We start from the raw sequence: 25,880 nt of genomic DNA on the forward strand, positions 1-25,880 counted from the left end.
TGGCTCTGAAGAGACTTTCAGAAAGAAATAGCACGAAGCAGCACCAGGCCGGCCTAGGACCAGCAGCGTTCTGGAGAGGGGCGTTTGGTTGAGATTTAGTAACTAGGTGGCTCAGGGTGTAAGGGGCTAGAATTGAGCTCAAGAAAAATAACTAATTTCTACTGCAAGCATTAGCTGTCTGTCCCTGAGCAAGTCACTTAAAACTTTCTTTGAGAATGAGAGCACCTGCCTTCCAGAGTCGACATGTTGCTGTTCAATCATATCTGCCTCTCTGTGGTCCCATTTGGGGTTTTTTTGGTAGAGATACTGGGGTAAACATCCCCATGATACTGGTTTGTCCTTTCTTTTCCAGCTTATTTTACAGATAAGGAAACTGAGGCAAATAGAGTTAAAATGACTTGCCCAGAGTCACACAGCTAGTAAAGGTCTGAAGTCGGATTTGAATTCAGGAAAAACAGTTTTTCTGATTCCAAGCGTAGTATTATATATCTATTGCACTACCACGCTGCCACTTCTATGTCTAGAGATACAAATACTAAGTGCTTCTCATCCCACAGGAGGAAGACATCACAGAAAGGGAATGGCTTCGCAGGTGACTAGGAGGCTTGGTTCCAGGCAAGAGAAGGTCTAGCAGCACCTATTAGATAGAGCCCAGAGTCCCAGGGGCCAAATTCTGGAAGGAAAGGGCTGATGAGGATGCTGGGGGAAATGTGGGCCAAGGTTTGGAAATGGCCAGGGAGGGTAAATATACGTCTTCCAGAACACAGAAGCTTGCAATGTACTAATACTCCAGCTACCATTTAAAGAACAGCCCCAAAGGAAAACATAAATGCAGAATCCCTTGAAATCCCTCCAACTAACACTGAGGGGGAGTTAGCCAGAGAACAAGTTCCAAAAATTGGAGCCATCTATTTTGAAAAGCCCATAGCCAAAAGTTCCGAATTTGCCTCTAATGAACTAACAATGTTAAATGATGGCTAAAACTCCATCCATTTTTAATCAAAACAAAATGCAAAACTGAGAAACTGTAGGCTCCAGCCCTCCAAGTCCTCCACTATCCCAGCTTCCCATAGACCTGATCCCTAACAAATTGATGGTGGGAGGAAAAGAAGTGCGGATCTGGGTGGAGTGTGCATAAACCACTCCCCATGAGTCAGCTGTAAATGTAATTCAAAATCCCAATCTCCCCCAGCTCTTTGCTTATGATGGTTACTCTCAAGATGACTACTGCCCTTGGAAACCACGCTGGGAAACAGGTAAGATTTACCTGGAAATTGAATTTATTTCTAAAAAATGAATGGTCTGTGCTTCAGTTAAGATTTGGGATCCTGTTTATTCTGAAAAAGGGGAAAAAAACCCTATAGGAGCTGAAGCTTTTACTTCTCAGGTTTCATTTTAAGGATTTATTTCATCTGATTCGCTCTAGGGGAGCAGGGGGCCAGCCAGGAATTCATATGACTAATGGCGAGGCGGCAGCTTTTTGTAATTCCACACCATCTTGTCATTCTTGCTGGAACGTGCAGCTGATAATGTTGGAGAAAGAATTGCGGTAGAGACTGGTGGATATCTGGGCTGCTTTGAGCTTTTTTTTTTTGGTTTTGTTTTTGGAGAGCTCCACTGGCTCAGGAAAATGATGATCTGTTCCCTTAATGATCCCAGGGCTGATCTCCAAGATGTAAACCTATTCTGGGGATTGTCAATTAGACTTGAAAGCTTATTAAGCAGCACCTACTATGCTCTAGGTACTTTGCTAAACTCTAGGGTTACCAAAAGAGCCGAAAAACAAAAAACAAAACAAAACAAAACCAGATCCTTCCCTTAGGGAGCTCTCTGGGAGGCCTAAACCAAAACTAGGGGGAGGGGAGCAGAATCTAAGGTACCTTTTACAGGTAATACACTGCGGTTGTGACTCAGAATTATTGAATCAAAGTAGCTTAGACTCTGGAAATCTTTAGGGAAAGGGCTTTCAAAATAAAAAACTTCAATTTTATTTTAGCATTTTTTTTTTTGGAGGAAAGGTATATGAGTTCATGGATATAGGGAACTCTTGGAGCAACAGCAAAACAATTACCTCCACAAAGAGGCAACTCATAATTTTAGAGAATCATAGATTTAGAGCCAGAAGAGACCTCAGAGAACTAGAAAGAACCTCAGAGATCCTCCAGTTCTAGGGTTCTTAAGTTGGTCTTCCTAAAGGGAATCCATGGCCACGTGGATAGACTTGGAATCATCAAGGCCTGAATTCAAATATTACCTCAGATACTTACTAGCAGTAGTCCAGTCCCCTGAACTTGGGGAACTTGGATTCAAATCCTGACTTCTGCACTATATTAATGCCTGTGTGACTGTGGGCAAGTCCTTGGGTTTCAGTTTCCTCATCTGTCAAATGGGGGTGATAATAATACCTCCCCCCCATCAGCTTATTAGAAGGACTAAAAACAGTAACTTGTGGCAAAATGTTATATAAAAATTGTTACTGCTGTTAATATTTCAAGGGGACCATGATCTTGAAATTTTTAATATTTTGAAGGCTGTATTTCAATATAATTGGTTTCCTTTTTAATCTTTTGTATATTATTTTATGTATTTAAAAACATATGCATAGGTATCTATGACACAAAAAAAGGTTAAGAACTCCTGATCTAATCCAGTCTACTTCTTGGACAGATGAGGAAACTAGCCCACAGTTACACAGGTATTAATATAGTGCGGAAGTCAGGATTTGAATCCAAGCCATTCAGCTCCATGTGGCATTCCATTTAAGTGACCACAATGGCAGGTGTCATAATGGGGGACATTTTGAATTTCAAGGAAATTCATTACCAAGGAAATAGAATAAACTCTCAGTCTCCTGAAATTTTAAAAATAGCCTCTGGATAGGGGGAGCCTCTGCAAACTGAACCCTTAAGCAAATTCTCTTTGTGCAAAAAGGGCTCATTTAATTGGTGGGGTAAATTTAATCTTCTATAACAAGGCAAGCCCTGTTTTTCTGAATTTGTATTTTGACTTGGAGCCTGGGTGATGGTGATTCAGAGATGAGAGACAGAGTGATTTCTGATGGACCTGGGAGACAGAAGAGGATGGTCTTTCCCTCCTCACTGGGGGATGTGCTTGTATCTGGAAGAAGTCTCCTGACAGGATAAAGGGAGCTGACATTTGTATACTGCGGTCTCCAGGGCTGAATTCCCTTCTTCATTCCTCCATTCTCCTTGACTTTAGACTTTGGGTTTTCCATGAACCAGATAAGAGAGAGGGACCAAGATACTGTTACATGAAGATATAAACAGGTGAACAAACCTCCAGAGACCAGCCCTGTGGGAGGGATGTGGGTTCTGGAACAGAGAGAGGTGGAAGCAGTGAGAAGGAAGCAGCCTGAGTTGCTGGGACTGCTGACCAGTTACCGGGAATGCTCTTGGGTTGGTTAGCTGGGAAAGGGAGATTTCCATCTAATTTCCATCTCTGTCTCTCCTGGTTTTCCTTATTTAGAAGTGAAGATATCCTTTTTCCTTATTTCTCTCCGTTAGCTATGGGTATTTGTGTTTGGGAATCCCCACAGTCACATCCAAAGATCTGGGAGAGGAAATGAGAGGAGATAATTAAATGGCTCAGTGGGAAGGATGTTGGGCCTGGAGTCAGGAAGACTCCTGAGATACTTCCTGGCAGCGTGACTTCAGCCAAGTCATTTAATCTGTGTTTGCCTTAGTCCACTGAAGAAAGAAATGGCAAAGCACTCCAGTATCTTTGCCAAGGAGACCATGGACAGTGTGGTCCACAAGGTCAAAGAGAGTCGGTTACTATTGAACCAAGTGTCCCATAGTCAGGACATGGCTGGAAGCAAGAATAAAACAAAACTATTTATATACAATGCACTACAATAACATGCTGAGATGTTGAATCTTAGTGGAGAAAAACCCAGGTGGGGTTAGTCAGTCAACTTTTGTTCAGTTCACTGGTGTCCCACTCTTCCTGATCCCACAGACCACTGTTCTCCAGGGAGTTCTATCCTTTACTATCTCTCCAAGTTTAAGTTCCCATGATACCATCTATCCATCTTATCCATTGCCATGTCCTTTTCCTTTTGCCTTCAATCTCCCAACATCAGGGTCTTTTGCAATGAGTTAGTCAACTAGCATCTATATTATGTTCCTACTGTATGCTAAGTACTATGCTGAGACTGGGGATACAAAGAGAGACATGCTTTTTTAAAAACATTTTTTAGTTTAGTATTTTATTTTTTCCCAGTTACATGTAAGACAATTTTTAATATTTGTTTTTAAAACTTTATTCTCTCCCTTCCTCCCTCCCTGCCCTCATTGAGAAGGTATGGGTGAAGCTATGCAAAACATTACCATAAGTCATGTTGTGAAAGAAAACCTAGATTCCACCCCCCCCCCAAAAGTCCTAAAGAAAAATAAAGCAAAAATCAAAAGTATGTTTCAATTTATATTCAGACACAATCAGTTTTTTTCTGGGTGTGGATAACATTTTTCATAAGGTATAGTGATCTTTTGATTCACCATAAATTGGATCTAAATTTGATTCACCCATGCAGAGTTGCATGAAGTAATCAGCCTCACGCTTCCACAGCCATCACTGTCCAGTGGCAGGTCAGTCAAGATGACTGATGGCAGTGTCTTCGAGGTCTAAGCGAGCTCCAAGCACTCCATCGTACCAGCTTTACCTGCCTTAACGGTTGTTCTACCAGGAGAAGTCTCACAAGCTTTGGGTGGACACTCTACCTCACTGTAGGGTTTGAGACCCCTTGGTTCCCATCAACCTGGTTTAGCCTGTCTGCTGAAATGGTGTGCCAGGTGTGACCATTGTGCATGCTACGGCTTCTTGTAGCCACAGGTGATAGGTAGATCAGGTGGGCACCAAAGGTGGAAAGCAGCCCTTGAAAGGGATCGGCAGCCCTAACCCCAGAGAGGCTGGTCTTCCCTGACCACACCTTCAGAGCCGTTTTAGATCATTGTATTGCTGAGAATAGCAAAGCCATTCACAGCTGATCAATCCCCCCTCCAACACTGCTATTACTTTGTACACATACATTTCGTTTTGTATCAGCTCATGGAAGACTTTCCAGGTTTTTCTGAGAGTATCCTGCTCATTATTTCTTATAGAACAATACTGATGTCATCATAATCACATACCACGATTTATTCAGCCATTCCTCAATTGATGAATATCCCCTCATTTTCCAATTCTTTGACCTGCGGAAAGAGCTACTATAAATATTTTTGTATATATAGATCCTTTTCCTTTTTTTTTTTTTTAATTTATATTGTTGGGTCAAAGGGTATGCATTTTGTAGCCCTTTGGACATAGTTCCAAATTGCTCTATAGAATAATTGAATCAGTTCACAACTGAATGCATTGTTTCATTTTTTTCCACATTCCTTCCAATCTTTGAATTTTTTTTTAAATATAATAACTTGATGACCTCATCTGAAAACTTATTATCTTTTGATCACTTACCAATTGGGGAATGGCTTTTATTTTTTATAAATTTAATTCAGTTCTCTATATATTTGAGAAATGAGGCCTTCAAATCACTTAGAGTTGTAGTTGACCCTATGAACTCATGGAGGGATAGGGCTAGTGGTTCAAGCAAAGTACCACCTGAGGGGCAACTGAAATATTGTGCTAGCTAATTAATTCAGTGACATTCAGTCTTCCTGGAGGTTTAACAGGTTGAACAGTTTGAATAAGTATCACAATTCTAAATAAATTTTCAAAGTTTCTTACTCTTGGGCAAACCAGACAGTATTTCTCTTTTGCCCTTTTTCTTGTTATTTAGTGGTTTTCAGTCATGTTTGACTCTGTGGTCCATTTGAGGTTTTCTTGGCAAAGATACTGGAGTGGTTTACTGTTTCCTTATCCAGCTCATTTGGAAGATGAGGAAAGGGAGGCAAATAAAGTTAAATGACTAGTAAGAGACAAGCCAGATTTGAACTCAGGTCTTTATGACTCCTGGCCTGGTGCTCCACTCACTGTCCCATTACTGACCTTAGTACCTAACACTATCAAGACTAGTAAAATGAATATTTTCTATGATCCCACAATCCAGCTTTCCCATATTTCCACTTGCACAATAGAAAAATATGCAGATACTTGAGAGACTATGAACAAAGTCTTTCAGTGGGTTCAAATAAAAATACTGCTAATCACAGGATAGGTCAGCCTGTCTTGAATGGGAATCCCAGCTATTACCTATCTGATAAGAGATCATCCAATTTTTGCTCGAGGATGTCCAACGATGGAGAGCCCAATGTCTCTGGAAATGGCCCGTTCCATTCTGGGATAGTTGTAATTATTAGCAATGTTTTTCTCAATGACCAGACTAAATCTGTCTCTTTGTGACTCTTACCCAACTCTTAGACATTTGCCCTGGAAATCGTATTGCTGTGGGTGAGCAGTGAGGGTGAAGCAATGAATGGCTAATAGAATTCATGACAAGACTTTTGCGGGTAGATTATCTTGAATCTATGTCACTGGAAAGGCAATTTCATACAGAAACGAAAAGTTGGTTGAGATGATACTAGGGCCGAGAGCTGCTGTGTGCTCCAATCTCAGATGAAGATAGAAAAAGCATTCATATTGATGTTGATACAAGCTGAGGAAATAGTCCTCAGCATTTGTATCTAAATCCTTCCTATGGCTTTGTAAGAGTGAACTAACCTCGTGAAATTAGGTTGTGGATTTGGAGATAGAAGCATCCTTATCTAGCAGATAGCTAATTCCACCTCCTAATTTTATAGGTAAGGACACTAAGGTCCAAAAATCTGGTATTTAAATTCAGATCTCCCCCCAAAACTTTTGGCTCTAAGCTCCCCCCCCCCCCCCCCCCCCCCGCCTCCTTCTTTCCTTCTTCCATGCTTCCCTTCTTTCCTTCCTTTCTTTTTTTTCCTTTTGCAAATATTTTATCCCCCACCCCTTACATGTAAAAACAATTTTTGACATTGTTTTTGTTTGTTTGTTTGTTTTTAGTTTTGAGTACCAAATTCTATCCTTCCCTCTCTTCTCCCTGAGACAGTAAGTGATTTGATATAGATTATATTTGTGCAATCCTGTAAAACACATCAATATTAGTCATTTTGTGTAAGACTGGAAGGAAGAAAGAAAAAAAGAGAAAAAGAGTAAGTTTCAGTCTGTATTCAGATAATATCAGTTCTTTCTCTAGAGGTGGATAGCATTATTGGAATTGCCTTTAATCATTGTATTGCTGATGGTAAACAAGTCGTTCACAGTTGTTCATTGTTTACTATTGCTACTACTGTGCACGGTGTTTTTCTGGTTCTGCTCACTTCACTTTATATCTGTTCTTGTACATGACTCTATAGGACTTTGGAACAATATTTCTGACTTTTCCCAGAATATAATTATGATGACCCAATCCATTAAAGTAGCCACTAATGCCACTTGCCTCTAGTCTCTCTGTCTTCAGGCCTTGAATTAGAATAGAAACAAGTCCAAATGCTTTGGATGGACAAGATTTCTTTTTTTAAAAAAAATTTTATTAAAAGCTTTTTTATTTTTCAAAACATATACATGGACAATTCTTCAACATTAGCCCTTGTAAAACCCTGGGTTCCAATTTTCCCCTCCTTCCCTTACGCCCTCCCCTAGATGGCAAGTAGTCAGTATATGTTAAACATGGTAGAAATATATTTAAATCCAATATATGCATACATATTTATACAATTATTGTGCTGCACAAGAGAAAAAGTGAAGCAAAATAAAATGCAAACAAACAACAACAAAAAGAGTGGAAATGCTATGTTGTGACAAGATTTCTTTTTTTAACAACAGGTAATACCTTCATATTATAGCTAGCCTTTATATTAGCACATTAAGGTTTTCAAAATGCTTCTCCTACATTAATTCATTCAGATATATCTATATCTATCTATCAATATTTGCCATCAGAGGGTCTTTTAGCTTCTTATAGGGCATAGATAATAGGAAGGGGGCCTTTAATTGAATTCCTCATCTTACAAATGAAGAAGTTGAGGACCAGGGCAATTAAGTGGTATAGTAGATGGAACCCTGGGACTGTGCAATGGGCTAGTCAGTGGTGAGACTGGGATGTTAGGTAATACAGCAACTGGCAGGAGGAATGTCAAATCCTCTCCTTAGAACAATGAGTAAAAATGGAAAGGACAAAGTCTGAAGCTTTTGTGAAGAAGGTGTCCAGGCTGTGCTATGATTATGTTTTGCAGCAACCCCTCCACCACTATCTAATATACTTTCTGTATGCCAAAGATTGTATTTGGCTTTAGTCAAAATTAAAATTTGTCTTATGAATCTTACAATTTAATGTACAATTCCATGTGATAAATGTACTGGAGGACTGTCAGTAGAGAAAATAATTTGTTCTCCAAAGACCTGATTTAACTCACAGCTCTGCCACTTATTGATCACATGCCCATGAGCATATCACGAACTCTCTGAGTCTCAGTTTCCACATCTTTCTATTTTGGGGATGTTGTTATTGTTCAGTCATGTCTAAGTCTTTGTGACTCCATTTAAGGTGTTCTTGGCAAAGATGCTGGAGTGATTGATCCCTTCCTTGTTCAGCTCATTTTACAAATGAGGAAACTGAGGTACACAGGATAAAGTGAATTGCCCAGGGTCACACAGTTAGTATCTTAAGGCTGGTCTATATAATGTTATATCTGATTCTCAGGTAAAGTTTTAAAGTTTGCAAAATGCTTTACTTACATCCCTTCATTTTATTCTTGAAACAACCCTCTGAAATAGGCACCTAAAACATTAATGTTCCCCCGTTCATAGATGATAAAACTGAGGTTGAGTTGAGCATGGTCACACACATAGAAAATGGTGGAGGTGAAATTCAAATACGAGCTTTCCTTGTCTTCAACTCCAGAATTCTAGGAATTTCTAGGAAAGAGAGGGTTGTACTCTCTTTCCTTAATGATTTTAAAGATCTTTTCCAGCACTGATATTCTGTGATTAGATGAAAACAAAAAGCTGTTTGAGATCTGAGAGGGAGGTGATATTGATCCCAAGGATCTGGGAAGGATTCTTTGAGAAGGCATTATCTAAGTCAGAGGTTGGGGGTAGACTTGTTAATGCAACGTTGAGTACATAAACTTTATTATAACTGCACAAACAAAGCCAATGCAATTAAGATTAACTGGGATTTTTTGTTGTGTTAAAGAACTGGAAACTAAGGGGATGACCACAGAATGGGAATAGCTAAACAAATTATGATATGTGACTATAATAGAATATTATTTTCCCATCAGAAATGATAAAAGAGATGGTTTTAAAGGAACCTGGGAAGACTTATATGAACTGATGCAGAGTGAAGTGAATAGAACCAGGAGAACAAATTGTACTAGAACAACAATATTGGAAAAACAAATAACACTGAACAATTTGAGAACACAATAATCAATCGTAATTGCAGAAGATTGATGGTGAAGAATATTTCCTGGCTTCTGAGAGAGAAAATGAACCAAATATGCTGAATGAATGTGGCCATTCTATTTCTCTCTATATATATACATATACACATGCACACATATAGGTATATGTATACACACACACACACACACACACACACAAGAGTTTTGTTTTTCTTTTTTCTTTTCCAATGGGGGAAGGAAAGAGAAGTAAGATGTAAAAAGGGGGAAAAAATGTTAGATAATTAAAAAAAAATAAAGAATGGGAGAAAATTCAGCAGGCAAAATGGGAGAAAAAGAAAATTCCAGCCATAGAATAAAGCATGAACAAAGGGTTAGAAGAGGGATCATAGTTATTAATATCAGTTATTAATATCTCTCAAGTTGTTATCTTTTGCCTCTTCTCATTTTAAACTTCTAGAAAAAGCTATCATTCTTTATTGCTTCTACAATCTCTCTCTCAATTGCTATTCAAATCTTTTAAAAATGTAATTATTTTTAATAATTACTAGTTAGGTTTACTGCCTCACTATTCAACTTAAACTGCTTTTTACAGAATGACCAATGATAATTGTCAAATTTGACAGACTTAAAAATGCTCCTTCTCCACCTCTCTGCATTATTTGATGCATACAGTGGGTTGCTGACTGCCTTCTCTCACAGGTCACTTATGCTTCTCTGGGTTGTTGTGACCCTGCAGTCTCCTGCTTCTCCTCCTACATGACTGACTGCCCTATGCCCTGTGCTAAGTCCTCTTCTTTACAGAAATCATCTCACTTGGCGACTTCATTAGTTCCTTTGGGTTAGTGATTATTTCTATGTAGAGAATTCCCTATCTATCTATCATCATTTATTGTACTATGTGCCAGACACTATGTTGTTTGTCCTTTGTTTTAAGAAAGGACCAATGATAGCATGAGTGATATCTTGACTTGTATGTGAAATTAGATGTAAGTGAAACAGAATTGCATGAAGTTGTCAGCCTCATTCTGTTTTCTTGAGTCATTCAAGTTCAGTGGCAGGACAATAGTCAAGACAACTGGCCATGGCCTGGCAGTGGATGACCTTGTTGCCTTTGAAGCTTGATGAAGTTCTAAGTGATCCATTTTCACTTGAAAAATTTTTACATGACCCCAGGGAATAGAGATATAAAACAGTATCACCATTTATTGATCATAAATCCTAATTTTGCCACCCTCCCATTCAGCTGTGAGACTCCATATGGGATCATGACCCCCGTTTAAGAAGCTGAACTCTAAGTAATGAATTGAACCAGCTACACCCAGCGAAAGAACTCTGGGAGATGACTAAGAACCATTACATTGAATTCCCAATTCCTCTATTTTTGCCCGCCTGCATTTTTGATTTCCTTCATAGGCTAATTGTAAAATATTTCAGAGTCCGATTCTTTTTGTACAGCAGAATAACTGTTTGGACATGTATATTTATTTTGTATTTAATTTATACTTTAATATATTTAACATTTATTGGTCATCTTGTCATCTAGGGGAGGGGGTAAGGCAAAGGAGGGGAAAAATTGGAACAAAAGATTTGGCAACTGTTAATGCTGTAAAATTACCCATGCATATAACTTGTAAATAAAAAGCTATTAAAAATTAAAAAAAAAAAAGAAGCTGAGTTCTACAGGATCTGCTGCAGTCATCTTCATGACTGTGGGAACAAATTATTGAGTGCTAAGTAATAGAAATACAGAAAAAGTGTCTTCCCTTAGGGAGTTTACACTGAAGGAGAAGACTACACATACAAAGGTGGAGACAGGACTGAAGTGTTATGTGTGAGAACAGCATTGTTTATGCTTGAATTGTAGAGTGTGTGAAGGGGAGTCATGTGTAACTGCATTTTTCTGGATAAGAAAGAGGGGAAGGAGTCAGACTGTGAAAAATGGCAAACAAAAGAGTTTCTATTTGATTCTAGAGGCAATAAGTAGCCATGGGAGTTTATTGAGGAGGAGGACGGCATGGCAAGATTCATGTTTTAGGAAAATCTACATGAAAGATAATTTAGAAAGTGGTGAGACATGAGGCAGGTCAATTAGGGAGCTATTGTAGTAATACAGGCGAAAGGCGATGGGTCTGAGAGGAAAGAGAGACAAATGCATGAGATGTTGGAGAGACAGAATTAACAAGATTTGGCAAGAGAGTGACATCAAAGTAGTGAAAGTGAGTAATTGGAAGGACAGAGATGTCCTCGATGGCAATAGGGAATTTAGAAGAGGGGCAGGTTTTGGAGAAAAGATAAGGAATTCTGAGTTTCAGATGTCTCTAGAGGCAGATTGGGGGTAAATATATAAAAATGAGTGTCACTTTCATAGAGATTGTAGTCACTAGTCCAGGGGGCCTCAAACTTTTAAAAGAGGGAGCCAGTTCACTGTCCCTCAGACTGTTGGAGGACCGGACTATAGTAAAAACAAAAACTTTGTTTTGTGGGCCTTTAAATAAAGAAACGTCATAGCTCTGGGTGAGAGGGATAAACGTTCTCAGCTGCTGCATCTGGGCCACTGGCCATATTTGAGGACCCCTGCTCTAGTCTCTTCTGAGCTTTAGTCACACATCATGAACTTCCTATAGTTTATTTTGATTTGGATGTCCCATTTGTATCTCAATTCAACATGTCCAAAACAGAATTTGTTATCTTTTCCCCCAAGCCCACCCCACTTCTGAACTTCTTTATTTTTATAAAGAGTTCTATCATCCCTCACAACTTTGAATTTATTCTTAACTGCTGTTCCTGACCCCACATAGCCAGCGACTGAATCTTTTCACTTTTAGCTTCACAACGTTTCTCATTCTGTTCTCTTCTCTTTTCTTACATGACCAACATGTTTACTTAAATTATACTAATCTTTAGTACAGAAGAGCTAGTTATTATTCCTTCTTTAAATCTCTCCTCTCTAGAATCTATACTTTGTGGAGCTGCCAAAGTGATTTTCTTAAAGTGCTGTTCTATTATGCTACTCCCCTATCCAAGAAATTGCCATGGCTATCATATTTATGGTTGAAGATAATTATGATAATCACTAACATTTATGTAGCACTTACTATGTACCAGGCACTGTGCTAAACTCTTTACAATTATTATCTCATTTGATTCTTACTATAACCCTGGGAGGGAGAGCCATCATTATTGCCATTTTATAGTTGAGGAAACTGAGGCAGGCAGAGGTTGGGCAACTCACTTTTAGTTGTTGATTGATGGAGGTAGAAAGCTCCACCATCAATGTGTCCTATCCCTCCCTGCACCACAATCACCCCCTTCTCTTCACTTCTCTTCTCTCCTCAGAGCGCTTACAGTTGAACTCTAGTGAAAGTGCGCCTCTGAGAGAGACGTCTGTGGCTCTATTTCAAAATTCCTTATCCAGTTGCCTAAGGACTCACATACCTGAAATTCCACTGTGTGACATCTCCTCCCCTTGCTCTGGCTGAAAGCTGATTGGTTCCAATCTGCATATTTGACTTTTGCACTAGTCAGAAATTCTCCCTCTAGTCAGTCTTTCTCTAGTCAGAAAATCAATCAATTAGTTGACTGACTAATCTACATGCATTTATTAAGCACCTCGTATGTACTATGGATTGAGGTAAGATTGTGTAGGACTTGAAAAGCATAACACAAATGTTTATGTTTTACCCTTGAAGCAATAGTGAATCAACTAGAATTTGTTGAATAGGGGAGTGAGTGAAATTTATACTTCAGGTAATTCATTTTGGCAAAGCCTAGAGGATGGGCTGCAGGAGGGAGAGACTCAAGGTGGGGAGACAAATTACAATAATCCTGGTGAGAAGCGATGATGTCCTGAATAGTTGTGTGAATACAGAGACAAGAAGATACATTTTGTGGTGGTAGAATTGACCAGATTTGGAAACAAATTGATTATATCTGGTTAGGGAGAAAGAGGACTTGAAACTTTTGAAGTGGGGAGCCTGTAAGATGATGTCTTCAACAGAAAGAGTTTGGAAGTTTGGAAGAGGGGGGAAAGAAAATAAGTTTTGTTTTAGGTGTTGAGTTTGAGATGTTTTCAAGATATCCACTTGGAAATATCCATAAGCAATTGATGACGTGAGAATGACACTCCGGGGAGAACCTAAGGCTGGATACAGGTCCATGTGTGTGACTTCGTTCAGAGATGATAATTAAAACCCAGGAGAGTGATGAGATTGCCCAAAGACAAGGTGTAGAGAGAGAGGGATGGGGACCCAGGATATTAAACACTGGCAGGGACAGAGTATGATATGAGAAAACTGAGAAGTTCTTAGGAAGATAGGACAAGACACAGGAGGGATTAGTGTCATGAAAGCCCAGAGGAGAGAGAATATCCTGGAGGTGGTCAACAGTGCTCAGGAAGATCTGATCCTGCCTCAGACAGTTTCTAGCTATGTAAATAACTAGGCAAGCTATTTAACCTTTGCCTGTTTTCAGTTTCCTCATCTACAATATGAGAATAATAATATTATCCATCTCACAGCATTGTTGTGAGGATAAAAGTACTTTGTAAACCTAAGGTGCTATAAAAACATTAGCTGTTATTATTAGGAGAATGAGGACTGGAAAAAGACCAATAGATTTGGCAATTAAGACATTATTGCTAACTTTGGAGATAGAATTTCCAGTCAGAGGACAAGTCAGGAAGCTTGGGACAAGGCAAAGATAATCATAATAGATAGTATTTATATAGAGAACTTTAAAGATTTACGAGGTACTTTTCATATACTGTTTCAGTTAATTTTTGGAAATAACATCTGTGAGATGTTATTATTGCCCTCATTTTACAGATGAGGAAACTGAGGCAAGCAGGGGTTAAGTGACTTGCTCCTATGGCAGAGCTAGTGGCTAAGGCAGGATTTTCCCAGGCTTCAAATTCAGTTTGCGGTCCACTGCACCTAGCTGCCTCAATGGGGGACACTTGGGTATGTTTGAAAGGGAAATAGGAAGACACTGAAGATTAGAGAGGGATGAGTAAGGTGGCAATCTACAGGAGAGGAAGGGCTCTGATATACATAAGACAGATGGCAGGACACCTAACTATTAAAGCCAGAGAAAAGGAGGAGATATGTCAAGAGGTTTTGAGATGAGGAGAAGGCAAGAAGATGGAGTTCAATCAAAGCCTCTGTTTTCTCCATGAAGTCAAAAGCAAAAGTCCTCAGCTGACAGAGAAGGAGGGAGGGGTTGGTGTGGGAAGCTTGAGGACCAAATAAAAGGTTTGAAAAAGCTTTTGTGCAGACTTGAGATGGAGAATCAATTAGAGAAGAATAAAAGGACTGCCTTGTTGCAGTGAGGGCCCAATTGAAGTTGGATGACTTGAATTTATAATGTACTCAGTCTTTGCATGGTTCCCAGTCCTTTGTCCAGTATAGTTTTTAGTCCATCTAACTGATCTTTTCTCCATCTTAAGATAGTTAGATGTTGGTGAAATAGGGGTTGGCTGCTTGTAGGACCGCAGCATGGGCAAGCATAAATGGGTTTAGTTCTGCAGTTGGTAGCAATATTCCAGTGGATGATCATTTTTTACTTTGTGGCCCCAGCACCTAGCACAGTGCCTGGCACATTATTACCATTTTTTTCCCCCTCAGCTTGTGAGTTCATTGGTGAATGGAGCTCCCAGGGATGAAACTCTTGTCTATTTATGCAAAAGTGGCTCTTACATTGTAGTGACTAGCATTTATATACTGCTTAACAAATATTATTTTTATCCTTATAACACTTTGGAGTTATTATTAATAATTAGTTGCTATTCTTCATCCCCCCCCCCACCTTTTTTTTTTTTTTTTTTTAAACAGATGAGAAAACTAAAACAGGTAGCATGGAAATGATTTGTCCAGGGTCCTTTAGCTCAAGGCTTCCACTTGTGATCTTATTTCGCCTGAGAAATTTTTATGTAACCCTCTGTATGTAGATATATAATTTCACAACTCCCACATGCAGTGATGCTACCCCACAGGAGGTATCTTGACCCAGAGTTTAAAAAGCTTTGATCTAGCTGATAAGTGGCTGAGATGGAATCTGAACACAGATGTTCCTAACTCCAGGTCCAATCTCTTTCCACTGTGCCACCTATCTGATGCCTCTATAAATGCTTGGGGAACTGAAGTGATGAGATCACAGATTAGTTGGAATATTTAGGTATGGAGAGCCCCGCCTAGTCTGAGATAAGGAAAATGAAGTTTGCTTACACACAATAAGTCTGTGTGTGAGTTGAATGACTTAGAAATCTATTCCAAACGAGTGGGTCTCCCTTTGGACCTTGAACCTTCACCTCCGTCAGACTTCCGCTCTGGGGAAGTATATTCGGAAAAGTTATTGCGACCTTCATTGCTTCCTGCTTTGTGGCTATTTATGATGCTGATTAAAATCAGTGTTATGAAATACCACGAATTCACCCAAGTAATCTAATTCCAAACCCTGCAGCAGGTGAAATTCTGGGGCTTTAACCTTAGCTGGGGAGAATGTCTTCCATCTCCCAGTTATTAGACCTTACTTGTTTTCCCCAACTTCTTAGTGGTATTAAATTAATTATTAGCTGAAATTTGGGGGGGAAATGATAGAACTGTTGCTCCCAATGAGAGCTCCCAATTTTCTGTGTAATCCGGTTCCCAGGACCACTTTTCATAGATTTAAATGAGAAAATAACTAGTTACCATTAGGGATAATTTCTAGGCAAATGAGTTAGGAGGTTTTTGTTCTGATAATTACAAGGAAGCCGATAAAGCCCTTCTGAAGTGCGGATGTTAGGAGCCTGTGTTTCTCTCTTGGCCTTTTCCCGAAGCTGCCAGTTTTCCTGGGATACGGCTTGACCAGGGGTTGCCTTGGTCTCAAACCAAATCCATTATGAGGCTTTGCAGAATTCCTGCTCTGCTGCCAGAGAGTTTGGTCTTCTGGGTGGCTGCTTGGCTGGCCTTCAACTACTGCCGCCTGGGCTCGGGAGGGAGGAGGGGGAAGGGAGCCCTGGCAGACTCCCCACGGGTGGAGTGTGCCTGGACTACTGATCGGCTGGGGCTTTTTGGCGGCGCACGGGTCATTTACATGATAATTATTGTTTTGGAGGAGCCGCTTCCTCGGTGGGGCTGCAGCCTCCGGGAGAACCCCGGGCTGGAGTGGGTTCCAGTGCCCCGGAGGATGAGTAGGGCATGAGAATGCTAAGGATGACAATAATCACCCTCATATCTAATAATAATAATGACCTAACATTACAAGGCCTTATAACAATGTATCATAATATGTGACGACGTACGAGATATATAATTATATACACTGTAATGTACAAATTACTTATTACAATATAACAATGTGTGATATAATTCTAACATGTGAGTCCTTACACCTATGTGATGTCATTAGTAATACATGTTATGCCAACGTGTAAAACAGCGTAGATAATTACATATCATTTATGCCAGAATGTGTATCACTTGGGCAGGAGATACAATTCTTGCATGTGTATTGCAGAGCGCGTTGGAGTTTGCCAAGCGCTCTCTGACTGGCTACCATCTCGGCCCCCTGGGAGGTGGGTGGCGGGATGAGGAGCCCATTTCTCGGAGGCGAACACTGAGGCGGCCTGCGCTGAAGCGGCTTGCCCGGGTCTCGGGCGGAGAAGGCGGATTTGGCGCCGAGCCGAGCAGACCACGCGTGGGAGGCTGGGATCCCCGCGGCTGCGGTCTGCGGTGCGGGGCCGTCCTGGGCCGCGCCGCCGCCCCGCGCAGGAAGGAGGGACTTCCCTGCGCAGGCCCCGGCTCCGCGGCGGGGCTAGCCCTTCCCGTCCCGGGCCCGGAGCCCAGTGCGCGGCCGAGACGGCCTCTGTGCCTTTAAGGCTCCGCCGCCGCGCCTGCGCGCTGGACTTCCCTGACGGTCTGGCCGGCCGGGAGCGGCGGCCGAGGGCGTGGGGGCGGGGGGGGGGGGGGGGGGCTGCCGGGGTCGGAGTCCGAGTCGGCGCAGCAGCGGCGGCCCCAGCGGGGGGCCGGCAGTCGGGGCGCGCGCGCGGAGCGACCCTCAGACGGACGGAGGCCGGGAGGGGCGGCGGCGGCGGCGGCGGCCTGGGGAGCCGGGCTGAGGCGGCCACGAAGAGGCGGCGGCGGCGGCTGCCGGCTGGATGGGAAGTTGATGCGGACGTCCGAGCCCGCCCAAGCTCTCGAAGGTGAGGGGGCCGCAGGAAGGCCCGGGGCCGGGGGGGGCGCGGGTCGGCGTTCAGTGCCCCTCGACGCCGCCCGGGGCCCGGAACCTAGGGCCGAGCTGCCTCAGCTGGGGGTGAGAGTCGGGGAGCGCGCATCCCGGAGTCCCCAAGCCGGGCGACTCCCCCCCCCCCCCCCCCCCCCCCCCCCCCCCCCCCCCCCCCCCCCCCACGCCTCCCGAGGCCGGCGACTGCGCGTTTTACCCCCTCCCCCAGTTCCTGGAAAGCTCCCCGAGTCTCCGGGGCCGCAACTGGGGGTTGCTTCGCGGCTCGGCTCGGGGGAAGGGGCCGACCCCCTGCGGCGCCGGCCCGCGCGCCCCGGACTGGAGAGGCTTTAAAAGTCCTCCCGTGTCCCCCGACGGCCCGGAGCCGCTCCGGACTGGGACAAACTTCTGGGACGCAGTTGCCCCGGGGCCCGACGCGCGGCGAGGAGCGAGTGTCCTTGCGTGGCCCCGTGCGGGGCGGACTGTGTCCTTGCGGTTTCTCTGCCTTTGTGGTCCCGGCGGCGGCATCCGCCTCAAGAGCTCCCCGGGCGGGCGGGGAGGGGAGAAACTGAGGCAGGCCGGGGAAGTGACTGACCGGGGTCACTCAGCCACTGGCTAGGAACCCGGGAGTTCCTGATTCCAGGAAGGGGACTGCCCGAGCTCCGCCTGCCCCTCGCCCCCAGGGCTAGAGATGTATTCATCTAGTTAGGTGACAGCTCTGCACCTGGCCCTGTGCTAAGGGCTGGACACCAGGCTCAGAGATGGCCAGTGGGCGCCCTCCGGCCTCACGGTGGAATGGGGCATTCAGGGGCCAGAACATATGGGAAATGTGCCTCCGCTGCTGGGGGGGAGACACACCAGGGAGGCTCCTTGCACAGGGGGCTTTTAGCTGAGGCTTGGAAAGTCCAGGGAGGCTCCTTGCACAGGGGGGCTTTTACCTGAGGCTTGGAAAGTCCAGTGGGGCTCCTTGCACAGGGGGGCTCTTACCTGAGGCTTGAAACGTAAATGGAGGCTCCTTGCATAGGGGGGCTTTTAGCTGAGGCTTGGAAAGTCCAGGGAGGCTCCTTACACAATGGGGGGGGCTTTTATCTGAGGCTTGAAATGATGGAGCTTTTCAGGTACTTAGAATGCCCCAAGCTAAGAGGAGGATCTTGTTCAAGGACCAGCTGGGAGACCCTGAAAATGTGTGAAGCGGAGGTAGGGTGGCCCTGTGATATTGTGCATTCTTTAGAAAGAGCACTCTGAAAGCTGATGGGGAGAGGGGAAGGGACCAGAGCCATCCTCAGGCCGCTGCGGAGTCCCGGGGCCGATGGGCTGCTGTAGTTGGACGGTTTACTGCCACCAGGAGCCTTGGAAAATTCTTTGGGTTTTTTTATCAGCATACTTATGAAATCACTTGTCAAGTAAAATGTTTGGTACCGAGTTAATTGGGAATGCAGGTCTAGAATGGTGTTAACAGGTTGTAATTACAGAGACCAGCTGTTAAGTTGGAGATAGTGGGGTCCAGGGAATCACTGTGTGGTTTTCTCTGTTCACTCATGTCAGAATCTTCATGAACCCATTGGGGGTTTTCTTGGTAAAGATACTGTGTGTTTTTCTATTTCCTTCTCCAGCTCATTTTACAGATGAGGAAACTGAGGCAAACGTGGTGAACTGACTTCCCAGGGTCACATAGCTACAACTGTCTGAAGCTGGATTTGAACTATTCACAGCACCACTTAGCTGCCCTTTATCTATTTCAGTCAGATATAGGATAGCTTCTTCCCCAGACATCTTCTCTCTGTTCTCATCAGTGATTCTATGGTTTTCCCCACTCACTGCTTTTAAACTTGGAGTTATTCTTGATTCCTTCCTCTTTCTTATTTGATCGCTGAGTCCTATTGAGTCTTTCATTTTCATTGTGTCTTGAATAATATTCCTCCCCGTTCTACTGCTGCCACTTTGGACCATAGTTCACCGGAGGTTTGTGGTACTTAGTGTTCATCCTATATCATGCAAGCAGAAGAAGGGGCTTTCTTCCTTCCCACTTTTATGCCTTTTCAGAATACCCCCAGCATAATCTTGCAATTTCTCATTTGGAACATAGGCTTTTAGCTTTAGAGTTTAGAGAGACTTTAGAGGCTAGCCCATATTTGATAGATAAAGAAACTGAGGCACACAGAAAAGAGTGACATATATAAAAAGCTATTTTAGGAATATAGGTTTTGCCAGTCTCACAGAAGATGAATCAAAGTGGGTATAAATCTAAAACTAGAGGACAATCAAGATATTTTACTTCTAGTGTCTAGAACTCTACAGATCTGCTTCAGTTCCACGAATTTCTATTTCCAAGAAAAAAAAAATAAAAGGAAATTAAAATGTAAAATGTTGTAGAAGATAGAGTGCTGGACTTGGAAAAGGAAAACCAAATTTACATCTTGTCTCAGGTACTTAATTAGCTGTGTGACCCTGCTCAAGTCACTGAACAGCAGGCACTACAGGCACCACAATGAAACAGCAGATTCCATGGTGACCTACAGCATGAGTATACTTCACTAATGAGTAAAAATTGTCAACAAGCAGAATTCTTACAACAAATGTGTGGTCCAGAAATGCAAATTCTCATTTTGGCCATATCCCAAACTGCCTATTTCTTTTTTTTTTTTTTTTTTTTTTAATTTTTTATTATTATTTTTTTAATTTAATAGCCTTTTATTTACAGGATATATACATAGGTAACTTTACAGCATTAACAATTGCCAAACCTCTTGTTCCAATTTTTCACCTCTTACCCCCACCCCCTCCCCTAAATGTCAGGATGACCAGTAGATGTTAAAATATATTAAAATATAACTTAGATACATAATAAGTATACATGACCAAAACATTATTTTGCTGTACAAAAGAATCAGACTCTGAATTATTGTACAATTAGCTTGTGAAGGAAATCAAAAATGCAGGTGTGCATAACTATAGGGATTGGGAATTCAATGTAATGGTTTTTAGTCATCTCCCAGAGTTCTTTTTCTGGGTATAGCTAGTTCAGTTCATTACTGCTCCATTAGAAATGATTTGGTTGATCTGTTTGCTGAGGATGGCCTGATACATCAGAACTGGTCATCATCTAGTATTGTTGTAGAAGTATATAATGATCTCCTGGTCCTGCTCATTTCACTCAGCATCAGTTAAATGTAAGTCTCTCAGGCCTTTCTGAAATCATCCTGTTGGTCATTTCTTACAGAACAGTAATATTCCATAATTTTCATATACCACAATTTATTCAGCCATTCTCCAACTGATGGACATCCATTCAGTTTCCAGTTTCTAGCCACTACAAAAAGGGCTGCCACAAACATTCGTGCACATACAGGTCCCTTTCCCTTCTTTATAATCTCTTTGGGATATAATCCCAGTAGTAACACTGCTGGATCAAAGGGTATGCACAGTTTGATAACTTTTTGAGCATAGATCCAAACTACTCTCCAAAATGGTTGGATTCGTTCACAACTCCACCAACAATGCATCAATGTCCCAGTTTTCCCACATCCCCTCCAACAATCATCATTATTTTTTCCTGTCATCTTAGCCAATCTGACAGGTGTGTAGTGGTATCTTAGAGTTGTCTTAATTTGCATTTCTCTGATTAATAATGACTTGGAGCATCTTTTCATATGTCTAGAAATAGTTTCAATTTCTTCATCTGAGAATTGTCTGTTCATATCCTTTGACCATTTTTCAATTGGAGAATGGCTTGATTTTTTATAAATTAGAGTTAATTCTCTATATATTTTGGAAATGAGGCCTTTATCAGAACCTTTGACTGTAAAAATATTTTCCCAGTTTATTGCTTCCCTTCTAATCTTGTCTGCATTAGTTTTGCCAAACTGCCTATTTCATTCTGAATTTTAAGTCCATCTACTCTGGCAGAACCAGAGAAGGGAGGCAAAGGCGACAAGCATTTATATCATAACTACCTATTACCAGACACTGTTAAGCGCTTTTTAAAACTTTGTAGCCAAATATAAAAGTGGATTCAGGCCTTTGGATCTGTGGTTTATTATTGAATTGATCAAAGTTTTAAAGTTTTTTTTCCCTACAGTGTAGTCATTGTGTAAGTTGTTCTAGTTCTTTTTCTTTCCAACATCGGTTCATGGAGGTCATCTCAATTTCCTCTGAAATGGCCCATTTTGTCATTTCTTATGACAATAATATTCCGTTCCTTTCATATAACATTTTATCCCATCAAGAGCTTCTATAAATATTCTCTTTCTTTGACCTCTTTGGGATCTAAACCTTGTGGTGATATCACAGGGTCATTAGCATTTAGGGCATATTTCACTATGATTGATTTCTTTTGTAATGCTATATATTTTATTTTATGCATTTAAAAACAATATTTTCAGTGGAGTTCCTTGGCTTCACCAGGCTGTCAAAGGGGGGGTGGTGGTGCCATGGTACAAAAAAGTCCAGAAGTTCTACTTTACACATTGGCATTCCAGTATTCTGGATCTTACTTTCATCACAACCAGCATCTTAAAGCCACGTATGAGGCTAGATGTGATTGTTCAGTAAAACTTCCTTGTGGGTTATCTAGCTCGATACCACATCCATTGGCCTCCTGTTCTGTTATCCTGCTTCCCAAAGGAAAGCATGCATACCACCATGGGAACAACTACTTGGGTGCATTTGGTGGAAAAACTCATTAACTTGGTGGATGACAAAACTGAAATGTTACAGGATATTGAATATATTGTCTGCTCCAAATAATATATTCATTGACAGAATCAGGATAGGTGAGAATGCTGAAACAGAGTTGGAAAAAAGATCAAATGTAATTGGGATATCCCATCCTTAGGACCAAAATAAATAATTAAATAATCACACTTATATATGAAGGGAGGAAGATGTGGCTTGATAGACAATTTTGAACCCTGCTTTTAAGTTCATCACAGGATCATAGCTTTCATTCTGAGCTTATGGGGCTGCCAAGTGATGTCTTAATTTCCAATTCTAATGTCTTCCCCCCAAAAAACCTCTTTCTTCTTGAAGTCTGCGGTGTTTGACACTTTTGATCAGCTCCTCTTTAATATTTTCTCTTAAGTTTCTGTGAGGCTGCTCTCTCTTGCTTATTTTCTAAGTCTATTCCTTCTCAGTCTCCTTTGCTGATTATGTATCCATGTCATGCTCATTTACATGTCTATTAATGTCCCTTGAGGTTCTTTCCTGGGTCTTTTCTTTTTTATCTCCCTGGTATAATGGTAATAATGATAATAGCAAGCATTTTTGTAACACTTTAAGGTGACATGGGATCACTTATCATTTCTCTGCAGATGGGTCTCCAGATCTATACCATCTTAACAGTCTCTCCTGAGCTTCATCTGCTTTTTGGACACCTTAGATCAGATGTGCCATAGCTATGTCCCGTTCAATGTGGCTAAAACAGAACGACTTAGCTTGCCTCCTAAACAGTCATCTGCTCCGAATTTCTCTCTCACTTTTGAGGATACCACCTTCTTTATAGTAACCTAGGTTTAAATTTCACTAGCATCCTTGTCTCAGCCCACATATCCAATCCCTTGACTAAATCTTGTTTCTGCCTTCTCAAAATATCTTGTCTAAATCCTTGCTATTCATTAACAACACCACCACGCTAGTTCAGGTTTTCGACTGCTCTTATCTGGACTATCTTTTTTTTTTAATTTTTTATTCAGTTTTATTTTCAGCTCTGCTAAGCCTTATTATTATTATATGTAAATTGTTCTCACTTCGCTTTGCATTTTATAACTTGTCTTTCCAGGTTTTTCTGAAATCGTATTCTTCATTATTTCTAGCAGAACAGTATTTTGTCACATTCATATACTATAACTTGTTCAACCATTCCTTGATTGATGGGTTTCAAATCATTTTCCAATTCATTGTTACCACAAATAGAGTTGCTACAAGTATTTTTTTTGTCATACATGGGTTCTTGTCCTCTGATTTCTTTGGGAGTATAGAGCTAATAGTGGTATCTCTAAGTCAAAGGGTATGCCCAGTTTAATAGCGTTTTAGTCATGGTTTCATATTGCTTTTTCAGAATGGTAGAACTAGTACACAGTTCCACCAAAGTCCTTAAAAAAACCTGTTTTTCTATCCCTCCTACAGTATTTGTCATTGTTGTTTTGGGCATCTTAGCCAATCTGATGATTATAAGTTAGGACCTCAGAGTTTTAATTTTCATCTCTCTAATTAGTGTGATCAGAGTATTTTTTATTTCATATGGCTATTTATACCTTAATTTCTTCCTTTGAAAATTGCCTTTTTATCTCTTTTGACTACTTATAAATGACTTGTGTAAATTTGATCCAGTTCCTAATATCTTAGAAATTAGACTTTGAGAAACCTGTTACAGAGATTTTCCTCTCAAATTTTTAGTTTGTGGTAATTCTAACTATTGGTTTTGTTGGTAAAAAAAATTCTTTAGTTTTATGGAATAAAAACTAACCATTTTTATCACCTGTGAACTTCTCTGACAGGTAATTTCTTCCACATTACAGTAATTTGCTCATGGTGCCACTCCTATCTAAATAACATATATGTTTTGGAATGTTAGTCTTTGTGTAGTTTCTGCTAGAACTGCTTTCCAGTTTTTCCAGCCATTTTTGTTGACTACTCAGTTCTTGTTCTAATAGCCAGGATCTTTACATATAGTTATATAAAACACTATGTAAAAAATAGTTTTTTATCAAACACTAGACCATTGTATTTATTTGCTTCTCATATATTTAATCTGTTCCACTGATCATCTTATCTGGTACCATGTTGTTTTATAGCATTGTATAGTTTGGGATCTGCTACTGCTAGTCTCTTTTCCTTCCCATTTTTTCATTCATTTCCTCAATGATTTTTATCTTTTGTTTCTCCAAATGAATTTTATTATTGTTTTTCATAGCTCTATAAAGTAACTTTTTGGTCATTGAATGGTATTGCACTAAGTAAATAATGTATATTATGTTAGCCTCTTGTTTTAGTCTTGGTTCTGCTATGTCCAATTCTTGGTGACCCCCATTTAGGATTTTCTTGGCAGAGATGTTGGGGGTGTTACCATTTCTTGATCTAGCTTATTTGACAGAGGAGGAAACTAAGGCAAACAGGGTGAGGTGACTTACCCAGGGTACACAGCTAATGTTTGAGGCCAGATTTGAACTCAGGGAAAGGAATCTTCTTGCCTCCATGAGTAATTAATATTTCTCAATTATTTTGATCTATTTTGATGTGTGAAGAATGCTTTGTAATTATGTTCATAGGGTTTCTGTGTATGCCTGGGCAAGTAGACTCCCAAGTCTTTTATGCTATCCATAACTATTTTAAGGGGAATTTCTCTTTTTATCTGTTCCTGCTGGATTTTGCTGGTAATATACAGAAATGTTTATTTTATATCCTGGAGTAGGGTGAATAGAATACCTGACTTGGAGTCAGGAAGATTCACCTTTATGAGTTCAAATCTGACCTTAGACACTGACTCTAGACAAGTCACTTCACCTGTTTGCCCCAGTTTTTTCATTTGTAAAATACCAAGAACACCCCAAACGGGGTCACAAAGGGTTGGATATGACTGAACAACATTTTGTATTCTGCAGCTTTGCTGAATTGTACAATTTTTTTTAATTTAGTTTTTTAGTTGACTTGAGTTCTCTGAATAAACCATCATCATCTACAAAAGGGAGTTTTGTTTCCTCATTGACTTTGCTTATTCTTTTAGGTTTTTTTCCCCTTGTCTTACTGCTTTAGCTAGTGTTTCTAGTACAGGATTGAATAATGTGCTAATAATGGATATCCTTTATTCATCTCTGATCTTATTAGAAAGGCTTCTAGCTTATCCTCATTATAGACAATATTGGCTTCTTAGTTTTAAATAGATACTACTTAACATTTTAAGGATTGGTTTCTGTTTATTCCTATGCATTATAAAGTGATTTTTTTTTTAAACAGGAATGGATGTACTTTTAAATTATTTTATAATATTCAATATTTCATCTTATTTTCATTATTATTTAATTCTCCCTGGGTTAGGTATTAAGACTGTATTTGTATTATAAAAGGAATTTGGTAGAATCCTTTCTTTACATGTTACATTAAAAAAAAAATATTAGAATCGTTTATTCCTTTACTGTTTGGTTGAATTCACCTGTAAATCCACCTGGTCCTAGGTTTTTTTTTTCCCCCCTTTGGGAGTTCATTTATGGCTTTTTAATTTCTTTTCCCAAGCTGGGTATTCTTTTTCTTGTTCTGTTAATATGGTCAGTTAATATTTTTGAAAATATTCATCCATTT

The 25,880-nt window shown here is 40.8% G+C and overlaps 1 protein-coding gene across 4 annotated transcripts in view; it reads left to right on the forward strand.

The window, feature by feature from the left end:
* The first annotated feature begins 1,144 nt into the window (after positions 1-1,144).
* The window catches only part of EVI5 (ecotropic viral integration site 5), a 206,301-nt gene continuing 181,565 nt past the window's right edge, over positions 1,145-25,880 (forward strand). For 2 of the 4 annotated variants that reach the window (XM_031969311.1, XM_031969310.1), the window contains exon 1: positions 17,466-17,571. Coding sequence is in view for 1 of the 4 variants with exons in the window: in XM_031969307.1 (XP_031825167.1) it covers positions 1,203-1,256 (54 nt within the window). In the remaining 3 variants the exon portion in view is untranslated. Of the gene's footprint in view, positions 1,257-17,465; positions 17,572-25,880 lie in introns of those variants that run through there. The other 2 variants (XM_031969307.1, XM_031969313.1) reach the window with 2 other exon arrangements.

The sequence above is a fragment of the Sarcophilus harrisii genome, chromosome 4, assembly GCF_902635505.1.
Source record: "Sarcophilus harrisii chromosome 4, mSarHar1.11, whole genome shotgun sequence".
NCBI classification, from domain to species: domain Eukaryota; kingdom Metazoa; phylum Chordata; class Mammalia; order Dasyuromorphia; family Dasyuridae; genus Sarcophilus; species Sarcophilus harrisii.